This window comes from Protobothrops mucrosquamatus, unplaced genomic scaffold (genome assembly GCF_001527695.2).
Source record: "Protobothrops mucrosquamatus isolate PMUCROS unplaced genomic scaffold, P.Mucros_1.0 scaffold347, whole genome shotgun sequence".
Lineage (NCBI taxonomy): Eukaryota > Metazoa > Chordata > Lepidosauria > Squamata > Viperidae > Protobothrops > Protobothrops mucrosquamatus.
The window spans coordinates 1616354-1636242 of record NW_015386684.1 but is presented as its reverse complement, the minus strand read 5'-3'; the positions used below and the strand labels follow the sequence as shown (position 1 = coordinate 1636242).

The 19889-nt window shown below is 35.6% G+C and overlaps 1 protein-coding gene across 1 annotated transcript in view; it reads right to left on the bottom strand.

Annotated features, from left to right (window-relative positions):
- The window catches only part of ROR1 (receptor tyrosine kinase like orphan receptor 1), a 49144-nt gene that overhangs the window by 14946 nt on the left and 14309 nt on the right, over positions 1 to 19889 (bottom strand). Inside the window, exons 2-3 of the mRNA XM_015815537.1 lie at positions 16573 to 16860; positions 15455 to 15485 (exon numbers count right to left, since the gene is read on the bottom strand). Of these exons, the coding sequence (XP_015671023.1) occupies positions 15455 to 15485; positions 16573 to 16860 (319 nt within the window). The remainder of the gene's footprint in view (positions 1 to 15454; positions 15486 to 16572; positions 16861 to 19889) is intronic.

Genomic DNA, 19889 nt, shown 5'->3' with positions numbered 1-19889 from the left:
CAAGTTATAACTTTGTTGACCACCCAGATGGACATCCTTTCATGGGTTTATTTTCGTTTTGTTGACATAAATAATATAGGTCTAACCTATCAGAGGTCATCTTTAGTAAAATATTCTTCTATTTTTACACATGCAAAATCTAGATGTCTCACGTATTGGAGCAGGAAGAAGCTATTCTCGAGAGAAATGCTACATTTGTATATTCTCTGTAAGTAGGCATTATTACCTTACTTTAAAACAATATGACCTTGCACATATTTTAACTTATGAGGTAAAAAACAGGATTCCTTTTACTTTTCAGAATTCCACGGGGTGATTTTTAGAGCTTTGTACTAAATTCCAAAGTAGCTGCTTAGATTCTATAAAATCCTTACACCTAAGTTTTAGCCTACTATTCTTTCTCTACTTTGTGTTAATATTGCAGGTAAATTACTGTAGTAAATAGGTAAATCTTTTATAAATAACCTTTCTATTCATGGGCATTCCAGGTGATTAATAATGCAAATAAACTCATTTTGAATATTTCAATATAGAAAGTGTGCCAAAATTCTAACAAGCACTAATACATATGTACATATTTTTTTTTGGTGCTTATTCCCTTGGTTGCAGGTTCAGCCTGTTTGCAGTATGCTTATCTAGATTGTACAATGAGCTAGATGAATAATACAATAAGGTGCTTGTTCTTCAACCAGCTCTCAAATGTGATTTTATTATGATATGCAGCTGTCCAAACTTGATTTTTTATTAGCAATGTTATCTAATGCAAAGTTTTTTACTCACCATTTCCCAATATTTTTGTTCATTATTATCATGAATGTGTATATGGTTATAGATTTCTTTAATACACTTTTAATTGGCAGATGCTTTGCAAAATTTGATTACGGTAGTTCAAATTTTAAATGATAACTGAATTTGGATTCATAGATTAATTTGAAAAGGTAAAATTGAATGTGATCCAATTCAAATACCAACTAAATTCATTTCTGCCCCATCACTATGCCTTGATAATGATATAACAATCTCTGATCTTTGTGCAGCACTCATTAACTGGCAATAGAGTAGGTACAGTAATTGTGCGTATTTAAATACTATATTTAAGAAGGGTGACATTCGGTCTTAATTTGGAGAATTCTTTTTAATTATGGCTCCTGGCATGTGTCCAAAAGCCTAGTATTGACTACTTACCTAAAATAACAATCTAGCTGAGTTTATAGCATGCTTGCCGCTGCTAATTACTTTCCCAACCTGAATGAATACCTGTGTAATTTAAATATATGAAAATGCTTGTTATAAATATAGCTTTCATATATTTTCATCACACACATGCAATGAGATCCTATTGTTAGTAAGTGCTAATGTATTCTGCAATACTGTTAATTAATATTAATATTCTGCTTGCTACAGCATTTTTTCTATGTTTCAACAGTCTCAACAGTAATTCTGTCCAAGTCCAAATCAGCCAAATCCATTTACACCATTGAAGTAGAATTGAGTGAAGGATACATAGCCTATCCGATGGTAATCTAGGATATTTTTGTCCTATTCTGAAAATCTTGAAAGTATCTTCGCTTGACCAGTCTTTCTTTCTCTCTTTTCCTTAGAAGCACAATAGCAGAAACCAAGCCATATCTGATTCAAAATAATGAGAAACAGCACATGGTGAACAGAGGGAATATTGATTTCCTTGAAGGAAAGGGTATCATCCTGTCAAAAATCTGATATACTTCATCTATGAACTGTCTCCAAAAGGCAGACCCCGGTTCCCTTAGCCTTCCTGTTTTTCTTAAAGCCATCTGCGTTGCTGAGCAGATGCTTTGGGAATCTGAATATTCCAACCTTGTCTCTGATTGGCTGTTTCTGGACACCTTCCTGGTAAATGTGCAGGCTCATATTTCCCATTTGATTAAGGTGGAACTTGGACTATACAATTGTTTTCATTTAGATTTAGCTGAGTGACAGGATGTTTTATTTGAACAGTAACCTTATAGACTTTTTAAAGAAAAGTCAAATCATCCTGAATTTTATAAACAAAAGCAGATTAACCATGGCAACCCAGCCTCTATAAAAGTAAACATACTCCCCCCCCCCCGTTACATTTTCTTCTGTTCTGATCCAAAGGAACCTGCGCTCAAAAGGTGGTTTTTCTGATAGGAACATCCCATTAGCAGACCAAACGATCAAATCTCCCACCTTTTAAATATGCAAATATGAATCAGAAATCTGTTAAGAAGATACAACTGCTGGAGGCACCTGTGACAAAGCGACAGACCACTTGTGTTATATGTTGAAAGCTCTGGAGCCAACTTCTATGAAAGGTAAGATATGCTGAATAATCAGGCTGGGAAAGACTTCTGTCTGAGCCTCCTAAGAGGCACTGCCTGTCTGGATAGATATGACTGAGTTAGAACAATATTTGGTCTGACTTGATATAAGAGGGTGCTTGCTGATATAAGTATGAAATCAAGCCATACAATTCTATCTATAGAAAAGCAAGCAAAAGCAGGGTGAAAAGGATGTAGTAAATCAACCCCGCTGTTCAACATTACTTACTAAAGAAAGTGGAAGAATTGTTGAAACACCATACAACTGCTTTAAAAATACATTATATAAAATAAGTTCATTCAATATTAAAAAAAATTCTCCCTTCACTCTGCAATACAGACCCATGTGTCTATGACAAAAAGGAAAAACTACAATTTTGTTACTGTTGATTTTTTTAAAAAAAAAATCGTTTAGGGCAGGGGTAGGCAACCTCGGCTCTTTTATGACTCATGGACTTCAACTCCCAGAATTCCTGAGTCAGCATAGCTGACTCAGGAATTCTGGGAGTTGAAGTCCATGAGTCATAAAAGAGCCGAGGTTGCCTACCCCTGGTTTAGGGCAACAAAAATAAATTGCCCTTCTGATAGACATGAATACAGTAAATAGAAGCTATTCACAGAGAAGTAATTCGCTAACTTTAAAACTTTTTATAAACTATATTTAATGAGACTCGGAAAAAGGGCAGAATACTCTTGAGATAAGAATTGATTCCTAAGACGGCAACTGCGAACATTTGCTTCAGGAAAAATGAAGTTCATGTTCTGTGTCCACAAAAAAAAAAATGACAGTATCTGTTGACTATTTGATGGACATCTTTCTTCTGGTTTCTTGAATCTTGCTTCATTTCTTTTCAGCTTTGCAAGGAATAAAAGCAGTACAAAAACCCTCTAGCTATTCAACCATTTGACTAGATATGCACTCTTTCTAGAGTCTCAACAAAGTTTTTATATTGTGGCAACCAAAACTGAATACAAGTGTGGTCTTACCAAGACATTATACAGTGGCACTAACACTTCACGTGAAGCGTTAATACCATTTTATAATGCCTTGGTAAGACCACACATGGAGTTTTGCATCCAGATGTTGAGATTCTAGAAAGAGGGCAAAGAAGAGCAACAAAGATGATTAAGAAACTGGAAGCTAAAACATATGAAGAATGGTTGCAGGAATTTGGTATGTCTAGTCTAATGAAAAGAAAGACTGGGGGTGACATGACAACAGTGTTTCAATATCTAAGGGCTGCCACAAAGAGGGGATCAACTTATTCTCCAAAGCATCTGAAGGCAGAACAAGAAGCAATGGATGGAAACTAATCAAGGAGAGAAGCAACTTGGAACTAAGGAGAAATTTCCTGACAGTTAGAACAATTAATTAGTGGAACGACTTGCCTCCAGGAGTTGTGGATGCTCCAACACTGGAGCATTTTAAGAAAAGATTGTACAATTTGTCTGAAATAGTATAGGATTTCCTGCCTGAGTGGGGAGTTGAACTAGAAGTCCTCCAAGGTCCCTTCTAAGTCTGTTATTCTGATATTGTGACTGGCTCAAATAAACTTTCAGATTCTTGGACACTGCATGAATGTATAGATTCAAAGATGGTTAAAACCATTTCAAAACAGAGCCTATCAGCATGTAGATTCACAGGCATTTGACAGCCTAGATATCTAGAAAAGTATGTGTTAGTTTGCAACCTGCTACTGCTAGACTAAAAAATACACAAGGAACATTTTATCATGTCTCAGTGACCTGTACAGATTTATGATGTGATTGCTTATCATTGCCACAGAAAGCATGAGTAATCCTTGTACTGTCATACATCTGCTACTAAGGAATGGATGGATGGATGGATGGATGGATGGATGGATGGATGGACGGATGGACAGACTATAGATATAGATCTAGATATATATCACGATTTGTTTTTTGATTGTGAAAGAAACCCCAAATCATATCCTTCAAGCTCATTCCAGCCTTTTCTTTCTTAAGAAGTAATGTCAAACTATACATTAACTACAAAGAAATTTTAGACTTTGCAAGAAATCTAGGTAATGGTTGTTCTTATGCTTTAACATTAGAGAAATCCTAGAACAGAGACAGAGTTGTTAAAATCTCAGCCATAACCTTGATAAGTACTTACAATTCATGCAAACATTTTAAGGTTAAGAGTAGAATTTAGAAGTCTTTCTTTTCCTTTCTGCATATAGGACAAACCAGAAAAATATAAACATGTAGTACATAAGATTAAAAGTTGCATAACAAGAATTATTTTTTGAATGTTAATTGCAATAGAAAACCTAGGTGCATTAATCATTTCATTAATCTAGACTGCCCCTGGAAAAATTATTACTGGAGATTATAGATATATTTAAGGAAGCTGTCTCTTTAAGAAAACCTTGTTTTAATAAACTTTGCTATAACATACTTATACCATTGCACTTTATCATGCCTAAAAGCTTGAGTCTAGGACCAGCAAGAAAGCTGGTTTACATCAAGAGGAACTCTTATCGTAGCTTGGTAATAGAAAACATGTATTTTACCAAGGCATTTGTTAAAAAAAATCTACTGTAGCCTCAGCCAAGTATTATTTCTAAAAATATGTCCGTATGCTATCAAACAATGAAGCTATGTTAAATTTATGAGCAATGTTTTAAATGTGAATCAAAACATATGCAGCTGTTTCTATAACACTGTTTCTGTTAGTGGACAGTTAGATTTGATATTAGTATGATCAGTAGCAGCCTGCTCTCACAGCAAAATATCTCACCAATGTACTAAAATTAATACAAATACAATACAATTTAAGATGATATTGTTCCTCCACTTTCATATTAGGAAATTAAGTTCAAATCCAGACCAAGCTAATTAAATATATTTTATTTATTTATTTATTTATAATTTAATTTATACCCCGCCCTTCTCCTCATGGGACTCAGGGCGGCTAACAGCCTCGTAAAAACTACAATACAAATACAATAATTAAAAGCCGAATTAAAAAGAAATATTTAAACAGGCCGATCAATTAAAATTATATATGATTATCTCAGTGTTTATCCATTTTCCGCCTCTGGGTCTCTCTTCTACAGAACTTCAGAAGAGTTTCAATAGCATGATTGGAGCGTAAGAAAACTCCTTACCGCTACCTACTCTATTCAAAGCCTTTTGAAACAAGATATGAACCTGAATGTGAGCAATGTTTAAGTAACTTGTCAATAAAAAATGCAAAAGAGCCTTAGTTAACTAAAAAGATAGAAATCTGGTTTTCTTTCCATAATAAAACCTGCGCTGTTCACAAAATTAGTTGCTCTATCACCTTGTGAAGTCAGTGTTTGATGCCTTTTTATAGCAGTGGAAAATCTGGTAGATTTTTACAGTTGTATTCCTCCCACGTTACTACCTTAATTCAGCTAATTCTGTGGTACAGTGCGTGGCCTGAATTACAGGAATAAATGATGTAACACCTTATCGCCTTTCTGCCATACCCTTAATGATTTTGTGATGAAGTAATATAAGCTGCAACTGACCTCTGCAACCACCACTCAAGTTCATAACATACACACTGGCTATAGAAACGATATTATCTTTACCTCTAAAAGTCCTTTCTAAATGTCCTATGGTTTATTGCAGCAATGAAATGTAGTTCAGGTCACCAGAGATTTATCCCCCTTTTTAATGTTTTTCCTAGACTGAATAAACACATTCCCAAGGATTGAGGCCACTGGCTACTCCATAGATCGGCAAAGCACAAGGTAAACTTGTTTAAGTTGAAGTCTGCAAGATTGACACTTCTTTACAACAATGGGTAGCTTTGTTAGCTTTACATGGAAATGGTCTGGGCCCCATAGCTTACAATGTGCCTTCTTCCGTTGAATGCAATAAAAGTTTCTGGTCTTACTGGTTGCATATTGAGTTTCAAGTCATCTTCATCACAAGGTTTCTTTTTATATATATATAATGTTCACATTCTACCAAAAAGTCACCCTGCACTAAGACAGAAAGCTTTTGTTCTAGTGGAACTATTGTTTTTGGTTTCTGGTAGCCAGCATAGAAAATATACTTTTCAATCATGAATACAGATTCTAAAGGATAAGGTAAAGCATTTCTTCACGGGGAAATAAATGTCCTATTATTTGGGTTTGGAAAAAGATATGGTTTCATTGGATTCTTGATATTAAATCAGAATACCATGAGCTAGCGTCAAGTTTTGTTCGAATTTGCCAGAATGGAACTGAATCATAAAAACACTTCGGCTGAAATCTTGCAACATAAACTGACATCTTCTTTCATACCTGCTGTCTTTTCTTGGCAGAATAGGGTGAACAGCTAACTTCCTGGATAGAAGGCATCTGATTACCGCTTCACAGAATCATGAAGGGGCCATTTAGGTGATGACTCCAATCCCTTGCTCCATCAATCAATCAATCCTAATTAAATCTTTCCTGACACGTGGATATCTACCTCTGCTTGTACACACCCAGCAAGAAATTTGTGATTGCCTTCAGGAATGGGTTCCGCTATCAAAACTACTTTTACTGCTAGGAACATTTTTGTAACATTCAATCAAAATCTACCTCCATGTAACTTAAATCTATTATACCACATCCTGAACTTGGGACCAATAGGAAAAAAATATTTCTTTTGATTCTTGCAGTCCTATCATATTTCCTGCAACCCATTTACTTTTCTCAAAGCAATACATTCCTTCAAACTTTCATTTTGATAGAATTTAGTTTCTGGTGCCGAAACTATTCTCTCTCTAATGCTAGTGCCAAGATTTTGAACTCTTATTTAAGGTGCAGGTATAACTAATTAATTAAGGTGGAATTATTGCTTCTTGCAATTTAGAAACCTTATTAGTATTGATACAGTCTAAGCAATGATTTGTTAAGATTTAAAAAAAATAATCATGCAGGGCTTCAGTAATGGGGGCATTCAAAATGAGTAGAGCTTTGATTGCATCGCTGTGGCGACCATATTGACTTTTTTGACTACACCCTTGGGAGACCTTTAACTGCCAAGCTAGATCTTCTTGTTACTTGTATATTTTATCTAAATACAAAACTAATGATTATAATGCATTTACTTTGTTCAGACCAATTTGGGACATCACCAAATGACTGGGGGATTCCTCTAAAAAGTTCTAACACAAATCAAAATCTACTTGAAGAGTTATTGGTTTAGAGTTTGGTAGGACAGGTAACTCCTCCAACTGCAGAACTTTAAGTCAGGGATATTCATTGCTAGTCTCTCCCAAGGCAAAGCTTTACTGGAATATTGGGACCCAGAAGGCCGGGTACTTGCTTGGAAAATGCTCAACATTAAATCCTTTTGGCTCTGTTATTGTCACCCATTTACCAGCCACTCAAATCCACCCAATTCATGAAATCCATGAATTAACATGGGTCATTCTCTAGTAAATTAGTGGAGCAGTGTGCCTTGCCCTCTCTTCCTTGGCTGAGATCCCTTTGGTAAGTGGCCAGCCAATACTGGTTTATTCTTCTACTGCCTGTGATATGGCTGAGAGCATGGTGTCAAACTCGATCGCGTCACGTGACATATCGTGATGTATTGCAACGTTTTTTGCCTTTACGGAGTCGGGGTGGGCGTGGCTTGCACGTGACGCATCCAGCCCATGGGCCGCCAGTTTGACATCCCTGGCTTAGAGGCTCATATGAATAACATTCCTCTGAATTTAATGACAACTGAGTAGAACAAAATAGGTATTCAGTCATCATAATCGGCCTTTGTTTGCCTATCCTTTTGAATTCCTACCTGTTTTTTTCTAAGATGCCTTTGCAACATGTGTCATTGTCATAAATATCAACAACATGAAGCAATTGTAATGAAAGCAAATTTCTCTCAAAATCTGGACACTCAAATTTAACTGGTTTTTTTTCTCCTACAACATTATTGTGTCCTCTCTTCTATTTGGCATTTTTTAAACATCTGCTCTTGGAAAAAATGCTGACAAGGTGAACAGAATAGGTTGATTTGTTCAACAATCTAGCCCATTCTGACTAATTTGACTAGAATGACTAATTTCACTACATAGCAGTGGAGAAAAACCCGCACACTTGTTTGTTTGAATAGATTTATTTTTATTTTTCATTTGTTTGTATCCTGCCTTTATGATTTTTATAAATAACCCACACCTTCCTCCTATTTTCCCCACAACAACAACCCTGTGATGTAGGTTAGGCTGATAGACAGTGACTGGTCCAAAGTCAACCAGCTGGCTTTCATGGGTAAGGCAGGATTTGAACTCATGATTTTCTGCTTTCTAGCCTGGTGCTTTAACCACAAGACCAGACTGATTCTAATATTCTTCCCATCTTCCAATTTTACTTGTAGTGACTTAAGATAGCTCATAAAGTTTAAATTCAACAAAGCAATTATAATTACAACTAATACACGTATTGTGGGCACTAAGGATCACAATAGCCATAACAATGGCAGTCATGTTCTGGGCCCCATCAACCTCCCAATGCCTATGCACAAGAAAAAAGGCTTTTCAGAATGCTAGTAGAGTTGGGGACTAGCTAGATTTCAGGTGCTTTGATGTTCCAGACCACAGGTTTTGCAACAGAAATGGCCTGCTTCTGAAGTCCACAGTTAGCATTCCCTAAGAGACTAGACCTGAAGCATTCACCTTCTGTTAGACCGAGAAGGGTGGGGAGAGTTGGGCCCTCAAATAACATGGCCCATATGGAGTGTGTGGAGTGTGCTTGAGTCATGTGAATTTACACTACAAAATATATAAATGAATGAATCAACTGTACAAAGGCAGATACCAGTTCTCTTCAGATTTTAACATACGTTGACAGAGAATTTAAGGGCTAGTGTTTAACTTAGTCTCTGATAGGAAACTTTATGGGAGCAGAAATGTTAAGGATTCATTTCTATTAATGAATTAGTGAAGAGTTTTTATTTTGCTTTTCCCCTGGATAGAACAGAAAAACAAGGATTTATCAAATGGTTTAGTTTCACAAATTCTGCTACATTTGATCTTAGCGACCTAATTTTGGTCATTATATTTATAATGAAACAGTGGGAATCCCTTTTGCCAACTCAGGACCATTTGCAATAATAGACAATCACATACATAGGCTATCCAATTGCCACCAAGTGTTATGCATATATCCTCTGACAAATAAAGTCACAATTCATTTTTCTCTATCTATTTCAGCTTGCAGATTCCTCTCCACCCATCAGGGAAAAGATATACTTCTTTTAGTCAACCAGACCAAAAGGAAGGCAAACATGGAATCATATGATTATTGCATGGATTGTTTGTCAAGTTCTGTTTTGAGTATAGTCTGGTGTATGGTCTCTAATCACCAAACTAGCTTTTTTTATAATACTTTTTAAGAGTTTTATATTTTAATGAGAAGCACAAAGTATGCCTCAAAGTAACTGAATTCTAAGTCAGCATGATAAATCAATGGAGCATTTATTTTGGTTTCTTTCTTGATTGTAATTTACCTTACACATTTGTGAGGTTAAGTTATATGTTTGAAACTGGATTTGCAGCTCATAAAAGGTAACATTAGTGCCTGATGTCTTACTTTTGTGTTGTTTATTAAGTCTTGTTTGCCAAACACAATGGATAATACTGAAAGGCAACCTCAGTTTGTCTTAATGTTACAAGCTCAGATTATCTTGTTCTGCTTTCTGAAAGGTGTATATCTCAGAACCTTGAAATCAGATCTTTATGCACACATCTTGAATTGCCACACAAGAATTACTATAACCCTTGGCTGATTGACACACAGAAGGAAGGTGAAAGGTTAGACTTTCATTTCTTTTAAGGAAATGAAGCTAAAATCTTTGAAAACCAGAGATCTGCAGCGACCATATTACAATAACACTTTGAGGAAATCCTAAAATTGTATATTTGACATTTGTAATAAAGAAGAAGCAAACCAGTCAGATTTCTGTAGAAGCCTTTGAAGATATTACAAAAAGAGAGAAGATATTTTCACGTTCTTTCACATTTGTATCTGAATAAGGAAACTGCCGAAAAACTGCATAATGATAGTAAGCCAAAAAATGCCAGACTGCTTGAATTTGGCAGAATTGATCCAAACATTTAACATGTAGACTTACTGGGGTGTATGCCATTAATAATATGGAGGAAGGACAGGAAATTGAGCAGTTGGGGTATTTCCTTCTGGAAAGTTGTTCTGTTCATCTAATGAGACATAGATTTCACTACTCAGGAGGTAGCTAAAAAAGCCAGAAGCTTGGACAGTGGAAACTGTGAGTATATTATTCCTGCTGCCAAGGGTGGGCAGATGGACTTTTCAAAGTCTGGTCCTGTTGATTCACCCAATATATTCAAGACACGTAATTTTTGTATTTTACACTTGAAGATAAAAATAAATTATTAAGTCTCATGATCTTTGCAGATGCTCTCAAAACCCATGGCTTCTAGAATGCATGAACAATTCTATTTTGTTTGCAAAGTAGCTGCTGTAAAACCAAACTATTTTATGGAGGAAATTAGACATAACAGGTGCAAGCCAAATTCCCATTCCCCAAGCAACTTGCTTTTCAATAGGTATTTCCCATTTAATTCACACTTGGATACAAATAGCTCATGGAAGTTTTGGATCACTGAATTTTCTATCATTTCTGATCCACCGGAGAATATTTAGAAAGCACCCGCAGCTTTAAAAAAAACATTTAAATGATTCTAATTACGAATTCAAAAAAAAAAAAAAAAGGAGACAGGATTTATGCAGGTTGATATTTTTGGCAAGTGGCAGTTAGGCCACATTAGTAGTCTTGAAAATGCAGATTAAATCCAGATTTCTTTTCCCCTCCCTATAAAACAGCACATAATTGCTAGATTTCAATTTTTAAAAAATGCTTTATATGTACAGTCATGCTGCTGGATTAAAAAGAATAACTTAAATATACAACATTTTGGAACACTAAGCAAGCTATATTTTTTCTATCCTGCTCTATGGAGTAGAGAGTTGGTCTCTGACAGAAGGCCACCTGAAGAGACTAGAAGCATTTGAAAGGTGGATTTACAGGCGGCTGTTACGTATAAGCTGGGTTGACAAGATCAGAAATGAGGAGGTGATAAGCCGCCTGGAAAAGCCAAGGGAAATCATCAAAACAATTAAAAAACGAAAATTAGAATATTTCGGACATGTGATGCGACACCCAGAAAAATACGGCATACTCCATTTAATCCTCCAGGGAAAGATTGAAGGCAAACGAGGTCCATGCAGAAGAAGAACATCATGGCTTCAAAATCTAAGAGACTGGTTTGGACAAAACTCAGCAGCACTTTTTCGTGCGGCTGCTGATAAAAACAGGATCGCCAACATGATCACCAACGTCTGATAACGGGTATGGCAGTTCTTCTTCTTCTTCTTCTTCTTCTTCTTCTTCTTCTTCTTCTTCAAGAAGAAGAAGAAGAAGAAGAAGAAGAAGAAGAAGAAGAAGAAGAAGAAGAAGAAGAAGAAGAAGAAGAAGAAGAAGAAGAAGAAGCAAGCTTTGCCTTTTTGTGCCTTGTCTCTACTTGGACTGAGTTTTTTTTAAATATTTATCAATTTGACTGTTTCTAATTTGATTTAAAATCACCTAAAACAATATAAGCTACACAATATTATTAAAGTTACACTTTCAAAGAGCTTACAAAGTTTGAAAAAAAACTTTCATTCATAAGGAGTTCTTCTGATAAAGGAATTTTGTAAGGTAAAAGTAGCCAGTGATAATGCATGCTTATTATGGTGAATTCTACAAAGAAGGCATTTTGGCACAGATAAGAGGCTTTGGACTTGCACAAGATCCTAAAACATAATATCTGGAATATTGTGCCTCTCAAGATGAGTCCTGCCCCCACCCTCTTGGCCTTTGAAAAGGGCCTGAAAATATGTCTCTGGCTTGGAACCCTCTCATTTTGGAGGTGGCTAGTAGATTAGGAGAAGATTCCATCTCCACCCCAACTATGTATTGGTTCTTTTTTCTACTGTGTTATTAATTTTAATGTTTTACTTTCAGTTCCTAATATTTTAATATTCTTAACCTTTGAATTGTTATTTAATATGTTATTTATGGAACCGTAAGCTGCCCAGAGCCACTTGATAGTGAGATGGGCGGCGTGTAAACTTAATAAACAGGCAAGTAAATAAATAATCAACAATCACATAGGAAAAATCAAAATAACCATACCGAGGCTCTACATTTTGGGTTGGTTTTAGGGTCCAAGATCATTTCATGCTAGAGTTATAGAAAGCATTTCAAACAGGATAAAGGGCATCCTGCTTTCTTTGAGCACAGAACATATGATATCATTCTTCTTCAAATTTCCTGTCTGAATGCATGGAGGTTAGAGACAAATGGGACGAGGGCTATGGGCATGGCCCCATTCTCTCCATCCTTTGAAGTCTCCCCGTGTTCCAATATTGAGCCATAAAACTGAAAATGGAATTCTGTCTAAAAACACCAACTGAAATCTCAGCTGGAGATTACCTTATGCAAAGTTCAGATTTTTAATTATCATACTTCAAAATCCTGCACTAAATTACCTATGTTAATACAAGATCAAATAGAATGCCTGCTTTCAACTTTACAGAAATATTCTAATGTCTGGGTTTGTTTGTTTTTTTAAATGCTTTCAATAATTTTTATACAGGGAGGAGAAATGGAGCATTATAGAACAGGACACAACCAAAAGAAGTTTGCATTAAAAGGCAAAATGTGCTTCACATTTAGTTTTAATGCCCAGATGATTGTGTGGAGTTGTGTTTTGCTCTCAGCTACTTCAGTGAGAACTCCTTCAGAACTTTTAGCAATTAATTTATACTGATGTAAATGCACCAAGAAATCTGGGCTAATGATATAAGACGTGCAGATAAAAATATTTTCTCCCCATCTATGAATTCCTCTTATCTTTAGGAATCTATTCTGCCGTGCCTGCAGCAGAATAGACTCCCCTCTGACTGCTGGTCTGTCACGGCAGCAGCCGAGCAGATTAAAATTAAGAAAGTAACAGTTCTGAGGTCAGTAGGTTGGTCAATGGAACATGGAAATCATCTCAGATTCCAACAGATACCAAATAATGGATTACTACTGAAGAAGATTTCATCATGTTGGAGAAATCCCAAAGAGACTTCAGTCATTTCTTTCTGACTTCAGAAAGTATGTTTAGAAAATGCAAAAGGAGATACCTACTGCTTTGTAGTAAAGAAATACAGAATTAGTCTGGAAAATTTATGACGTAATCCTAAATTTCAACCAATCCTATATAAGCCATTCTAATTGCCCAATTTCCCTCGTGTTATAAAAAAATATTCAAATGTTAAGTGCATCAAAAAGTGAAAGTACAATCAGGAAAGTGTGCTATGGCAGGGATACTACAGCAAAATGCATTCAGAGGAGTAAAGCATTTGAACTGTAAGAAAACGCTATTTCTGTTCTTATAAGTATATATCCTTATTTTCTTTTAATTCTTATGTTTTTAACAGTATTCACGCCCAGAATTGCCTAGGTGAGATTGGCGGCTATTTAATAGAATAAAAATAAATAAAAAATACCTATGAAAAAAAATGAGTTCCTGTTACTAATGGAAAGGAGACCATATATTAATGATCTGACACACGATCTGATAATTACCCTCCCCACTCCATTTCTGTTTTTTGTGTGCTGTGTGACAGTCTGATCTATTTTCTCCCAGCTCTGTGTACACTGTACTATCTAAATATAGGTAATATTTAATATATAATTTAATACAATTAGTTCATTTCCTGACCTCTTCTATTGGCTTCAGTATTAATAAAATGTTTAGTCAAGATCAACTAAAACACTAGAGAAACAAATGAGAAGATATGCAAAAGATGACTCCGCTGATACAAAATTATATCTATTTTAGTTTATAATAATAGTTATGTGTCGCATTATTACAATATTTGATATATTAAGAGATATATCATATTTTACAGAAATCTTTGCTTTGTTAGACTTTACATGAATTTATGAGCATGCACATGCACACCCGCGCATACACATACACGCACACAAACAAACATATATGTTTGGAGGAACAAAAATAGCAAGATGAGAAGGTGGGAAAGCACAAAAGTATAGATTGCACTAATTAAGTTAAATTGTAAATGACAAATAACACACCAGTGTTGCTGATAACACAAACATCCTGTTGTTGCTGAATTAATTAACACCTTTAGTAGAATGAAATCCATACTGAGAAAAAACAATTATCATGTTAGAAATCCCCCTTTGAAATTATTTTCTTCAAGAATGAGGTTTTTTTAACAGTAAAAAGACTTAGCCCTCTGAAACTATTTTTTTCCCCTTACTGGTCCAAAATAAATATAAATATGAACTACAAAGCAAGAGTATGATTGGGGGGGGGGGAATCTTCCTAGAAAGTTTTTCATTCTTCATGAGTAGTGTGTGTGTATGTGTGTGTGTATAAAAATCTTGTTTTGCTAGTTTGAGACCTTGAACTACAAATCAGTCAATACACCTAACCCAATTATTTAATATGTTAGCTTTATATCCAGCAGAGGGATCTCCAAACCATTCAGAGTAGCACTTTATGAGCCAGCCTACCCTTACTGGGGATTTGAGGCACGATCTTTGCTTTGCCTACCCTGTTTGATGACAAAACCTTCAATCACTTCTGATCAAGTTCTGTGTGATAGAAGTAGGGTTCACTTATTTATACTTATGTAGCTCATAAAATGAAGGCAGCATATGGAAATGATTGGATACACTCTCTGCCAGACACTCAGATTGGAGAGCTGACCTCAATTTACAGATAGTTGATAGAGACCAAACTCTCAGGTCTCCTGTCTGCTAACTTTTTAATACTTTAGAGGCCAGCATTTAGGATGGACGAGGAATTATGGAAATGAAGAAGCTGCCTGGTTCAACTAAGGAGAGATAATGAGATCTATGTGCATCTTTACTTTTTTAAAAAAAAAAAATACCTGGTTCCTACAATACAGAATTCATAAAAAGAAATAAAACTGTATCACATTCAATTCACATATAGTTCTAATTTAGAATACCATTTATAATTTTTGAACAATTATAGTTTTAAAATATTGATTTAAAGTGCAGTATTAATTAGGTAATATAATTATTAACAAACTCACGATGTTCCTGGGCTTGCTGTTGGAGGAGGACCTGGAGAAGTAAGATTTGGGAGAAAAAAACAACGTGTAAGATGCATTGTCATAAAAAAAGAAACTCACTTCCATCAGCTGCTATGTTATCTTATTATTTAAAGTTCTAAAATGAAAGCAATGCCCTTTTAAATAAGGCTCTACCTTAAGAGATAATATGATCAAGATTTTTTTATTTATTTAAATAACTTATTGAACTGCATCCTGGGCAGTTCATAGCAACCAAATAAAAAACACAATATAAAAACACATCATGACCTCCCCATTAGGACACCAGAACAACACATAATGTTAACTCACTATCCTAGGCCAAAGCTTGATGAAAAAGTCAGGTCTTTATAGCTTTCTGGAACACTAAAAGGCTATCTATCCCACCTCTGGATCTTAGGTGGGAAGCTATTCCAAAGGGCCAGGGCAGCTATGGAGAAGGCTCACATTCCCCAGCTCACTAGGTGTCAATATTTGCAGAAAGGGTCCTTGTTTTCCACATTATAATTTACTTTGGCTTTAATACCTATTTCCTTGCTTTAGTTTTTCTGTGGAAGGCACATGTTTTTGTTATTTAAAATATTAAATTATAGGAGACTGGAGTTATGAAGAATCACAATAACAAGATTTTTAAGCTTTCTACTATGCAAACAAACATTTATAAAAATCCAAGCAGGAAATCAACCTTTCTCAATGAATATACTTCCATTTTAACAGGATTTTTTTTTAAAAAAAAAAAGCACTTTGTTTTCCGTTCAGTTAAATATATTCCATAATGTTAACTTTGGCCCTTCGTAGTAAATCTTCCCCTGCTTCCTTTACTGATTATTTAAAAACGATTATTCATTTCATATTAGAACATATTTATATTGCAAATGCGAGCGTTAAAATGTTTGGCTAAAGCTGTTATCTGAAAATTAGCTATTTGAACAATGAACTGGTTTGTTATTCTCAAAAGAAAGTCTACTTTGGTTAAGATGGGACGGAAAAATCTTTGACCTACTCCCCTTTCTCAACCAAAAATGACCTTAACATCTACAGAGCTGGGCAGTGTGTGTTAAAATCAATCTAGTAGTATAGCAGCAGCAGCAGCTTCTTACCAAATTTCACAAATAACACCCCAGTTGTAGAGACTGTTTTCCTGCCATTTGTCGCCACACACTGAAAGTAACCAGTGTCTGTGGTATCAAGGTTTCTTATTCGTAATCGGGACCCATAACCTGTGGCACGAAAGGATATCCTCCTGGGTTCTTGCACAACAGGAGCGTCGTTTTTCAACCAACGCACCGTCGGAGAAGGATTACCAGAAACCTTACAATGCAGTTCTGCAGTCTGACCCAGAGTAGTGGTGATATTATTCATTGGCTCATCAAGCGTTAAGAAATAATCTGCCAAATGCACAAAGAAAAAGAGTTAGATGAGGCAACTACATGTCTCTGCACATTATTTGCAAGAATCAAATTGTTGTCTCTAAAAAGTAGCTAAAGATCTGTTGCAACATAAATCTAGCAATAAATCAAAGGGAGTTTGATATAAGAGAGGATCACCCTTTTACTAAAGCACATGTAAAACAGGGACTTCTAAATAATTCTAAATACGGGTAGTCCTCGACTTACAACAGTTCATTTAGTGACTGTTCAAAGTATTGAAAAAAGTGACTTATGACCATTTTTCACAGTTACGACCCTTGTAGCATCTCCATGATCATGTGACCAAAATTCAGATCCTTGGCTACTGGTTCATACTTATGACCACTGCTGTGTCCCAAGATCGTATGATCACCTTTTGCAACCTTTTGACAAGCAAAGTCAATGGGGAAATTCACTTAACAACCAGGTTACTAACTTATCAACAGCAGTGATTCACTTAAGAACTGTGTAACAAGAAAGGTCGTAAAATGGAGAAAAACTCACTTAACAAATGTCTCACTAAACAACAGAAATTTTGTGGACTAACTGTAATCAAGCATTTTTCACTGAGTTCTTCAAATAAAAAAAATCAGTAGAAAATAAATGCAGCCCTTTGAAAGAACCAAAGCACACATGAGATATAGTTAACATCAGCTTCTGCCAATCGTTTCAGTCAAGCTCCTCATTTTAGATCTGTTCTTCAAAGCCAGGATGCATCTTCTCAAGGGGTCAGAGTATTCCCATATTATGGAAGTTGCAGCTGGTTAAAGGCTTACAGAGTGCCATGGGAATTATTGGCGTATAGTAGCTGTGATGATTAATAGAAGGTAATACATTAAGAAATAATACACAAATAGAAGATTTAATATGATGTACCAGTCAGACAACTCCTGTAAGCCCTCCCTATCGTGACCTTCTGATTCTCTGGTCAACTTTTCTTTAACTTGTTTTCTTAAAATTTCCTTCCTTAAAAAGTAAGCTGGTGTGCTTCAAAATAAATCACTTGTCTAGCAACATTTGTATTTACAATAATTCACAAGGTCCCACATAGGCCCCCATTTACATTGCAGTTTATTCTACACTGTTAACAACTTTGCTGCCCTCCCTCCCCAGAAGCTATCTGCCACCCAGCCAACTTTGAAATTAAGAGGAAACCAAAGGGTCATGGGATAACCATTACTGGAACGTAAGTGGAATAAGTGAGATGGCAAAAAGCCTGCTTTGTTTCACAGTAAAGACTTTTTTAAATTTAATAATTCATTTTAATGGCATACTTTTCAGTTTCTTGTAACTGTTTATGAAAAGGGATACTGCTTTGGGTCTAGCAGCTAATAATGTAGTTTTCATTTGGCATTCATGGTGATTGGATACTGGCTGTTCGCAACACAATAAGGTGGGTGAGGCATCAAAAGATGCGGATACAGCATTTCTCCTCCAAATTTTGACTTACCTACAGATGTTCCTATTTGAGACCCTGCTCTAAAAGGGGATTATTAAGATAAGTCTATATTATGAAGATTATAATACTGAAGCCATGTACGTATTATTAGACTTTACAATTCTAGAATAATAGCAAAACCTTATTTACCTAAAGTAGCTATGAACGCCAGCTTTGAAAATAAGTTGCAAAATTAAATCCAATCTCTATTTATAAATTTTTCTACTGAAAAGTTCTCATTACCTTCTTTATCTCAGTGGATTTAAGGGCAATAACCATAAAAGCAGAGTTAGCCTTCAGTTTATATAAACATCATCCTTCATTTGAGACTTGCTCTTTACTAAAAATAGTTTCATACAACTTTTTAATATTAAAAAACATTTTAGACCATATATAGTAACAGCCAAATGTATTTTTTATTTGTTAAAACAATTTGCTCCTGGTCTTTAACTCTCAATGTCAAGTATTAACCCTACCCAATCTCTTTTTAATGCCTTAGTTGTAGCCACTGAACTCTGCTCACAGACCTTGATTGTAGCAGGCCTAGTGGATGGCCCGTAATGAACTTTTAAATTACTTGAGATAATATCTGGAAAACTCAGTCTTAAATACGTTCCTGGCTTTTGACTGGGTGCCAATGCAGACACTGAAGATTATAAGTCACCTTCAGGAGTTAAGAGTACAAACTGGGAACACAAAATATTAAACCTAAATACTAAATTGGTGTATTGGGGCAACTTTGTTTGCATATGTGTAAATGAGAATGATGGAATAAATGCAGTCTTACTTTTATATACAAAATACATTTTATATATGTATAATACATACCTATGCTGAATTTATTTGAAACTTTCCCTTCTTGCAAATGTCGAATGGGAAGCTTTCAGATTTTTCATTGTTCTAAGATATTTTCCCCATTAAAACCTTTAATTTTCAGAATTTGGATGTTTATACTTTAACTAAGTTTGCTAAAGTCTTCATAAGAATTGTGTTTTAATGAAGAATTTTGTTTTATATGATCACATTTGTAAAACCTACACCAACCTATGCTAAAATCATTACTCTTCTTCATATCCTCTAAATGTCTTGAAACCAAAAATACTAGGAAGAATGTATAAAATTTATAGACAGGATTAGGAAGACAGTCCTATATATTTTTCTAGGAGTAAATTTTTATACTTAGGTTTGTACTATTAACTTTGTTCTCCATATCTCTCTAATGAAGCATTTCACAACCTAATGAGGAGAAGGGGCGTTGTCTTACCTGAACGCCTTTTCTCAGCACGGAGATGGAGGATCCACAGAATGGGTGGAGACTGTATTCCTGCCCAATCAGATCAAGTCAGCCAAAGTTGTCACGCCCCGTCCTGATTCCATTTTCCAGTCTTGACGCGAGCGTAGCCATTGACTGACCAAGAACGTACTGGCTCACAAACTAATCCTAGTTACTAGGACCCCCCAGAAATTGAGGGAGGGATGTGGATCCTCCATCTCCGTGCTGAGAAAAGGCGTTCAGGTAAGACAACGCCCCTTCTCCAGCACTGGAGATGGAGGATCCACAGAATGGGAC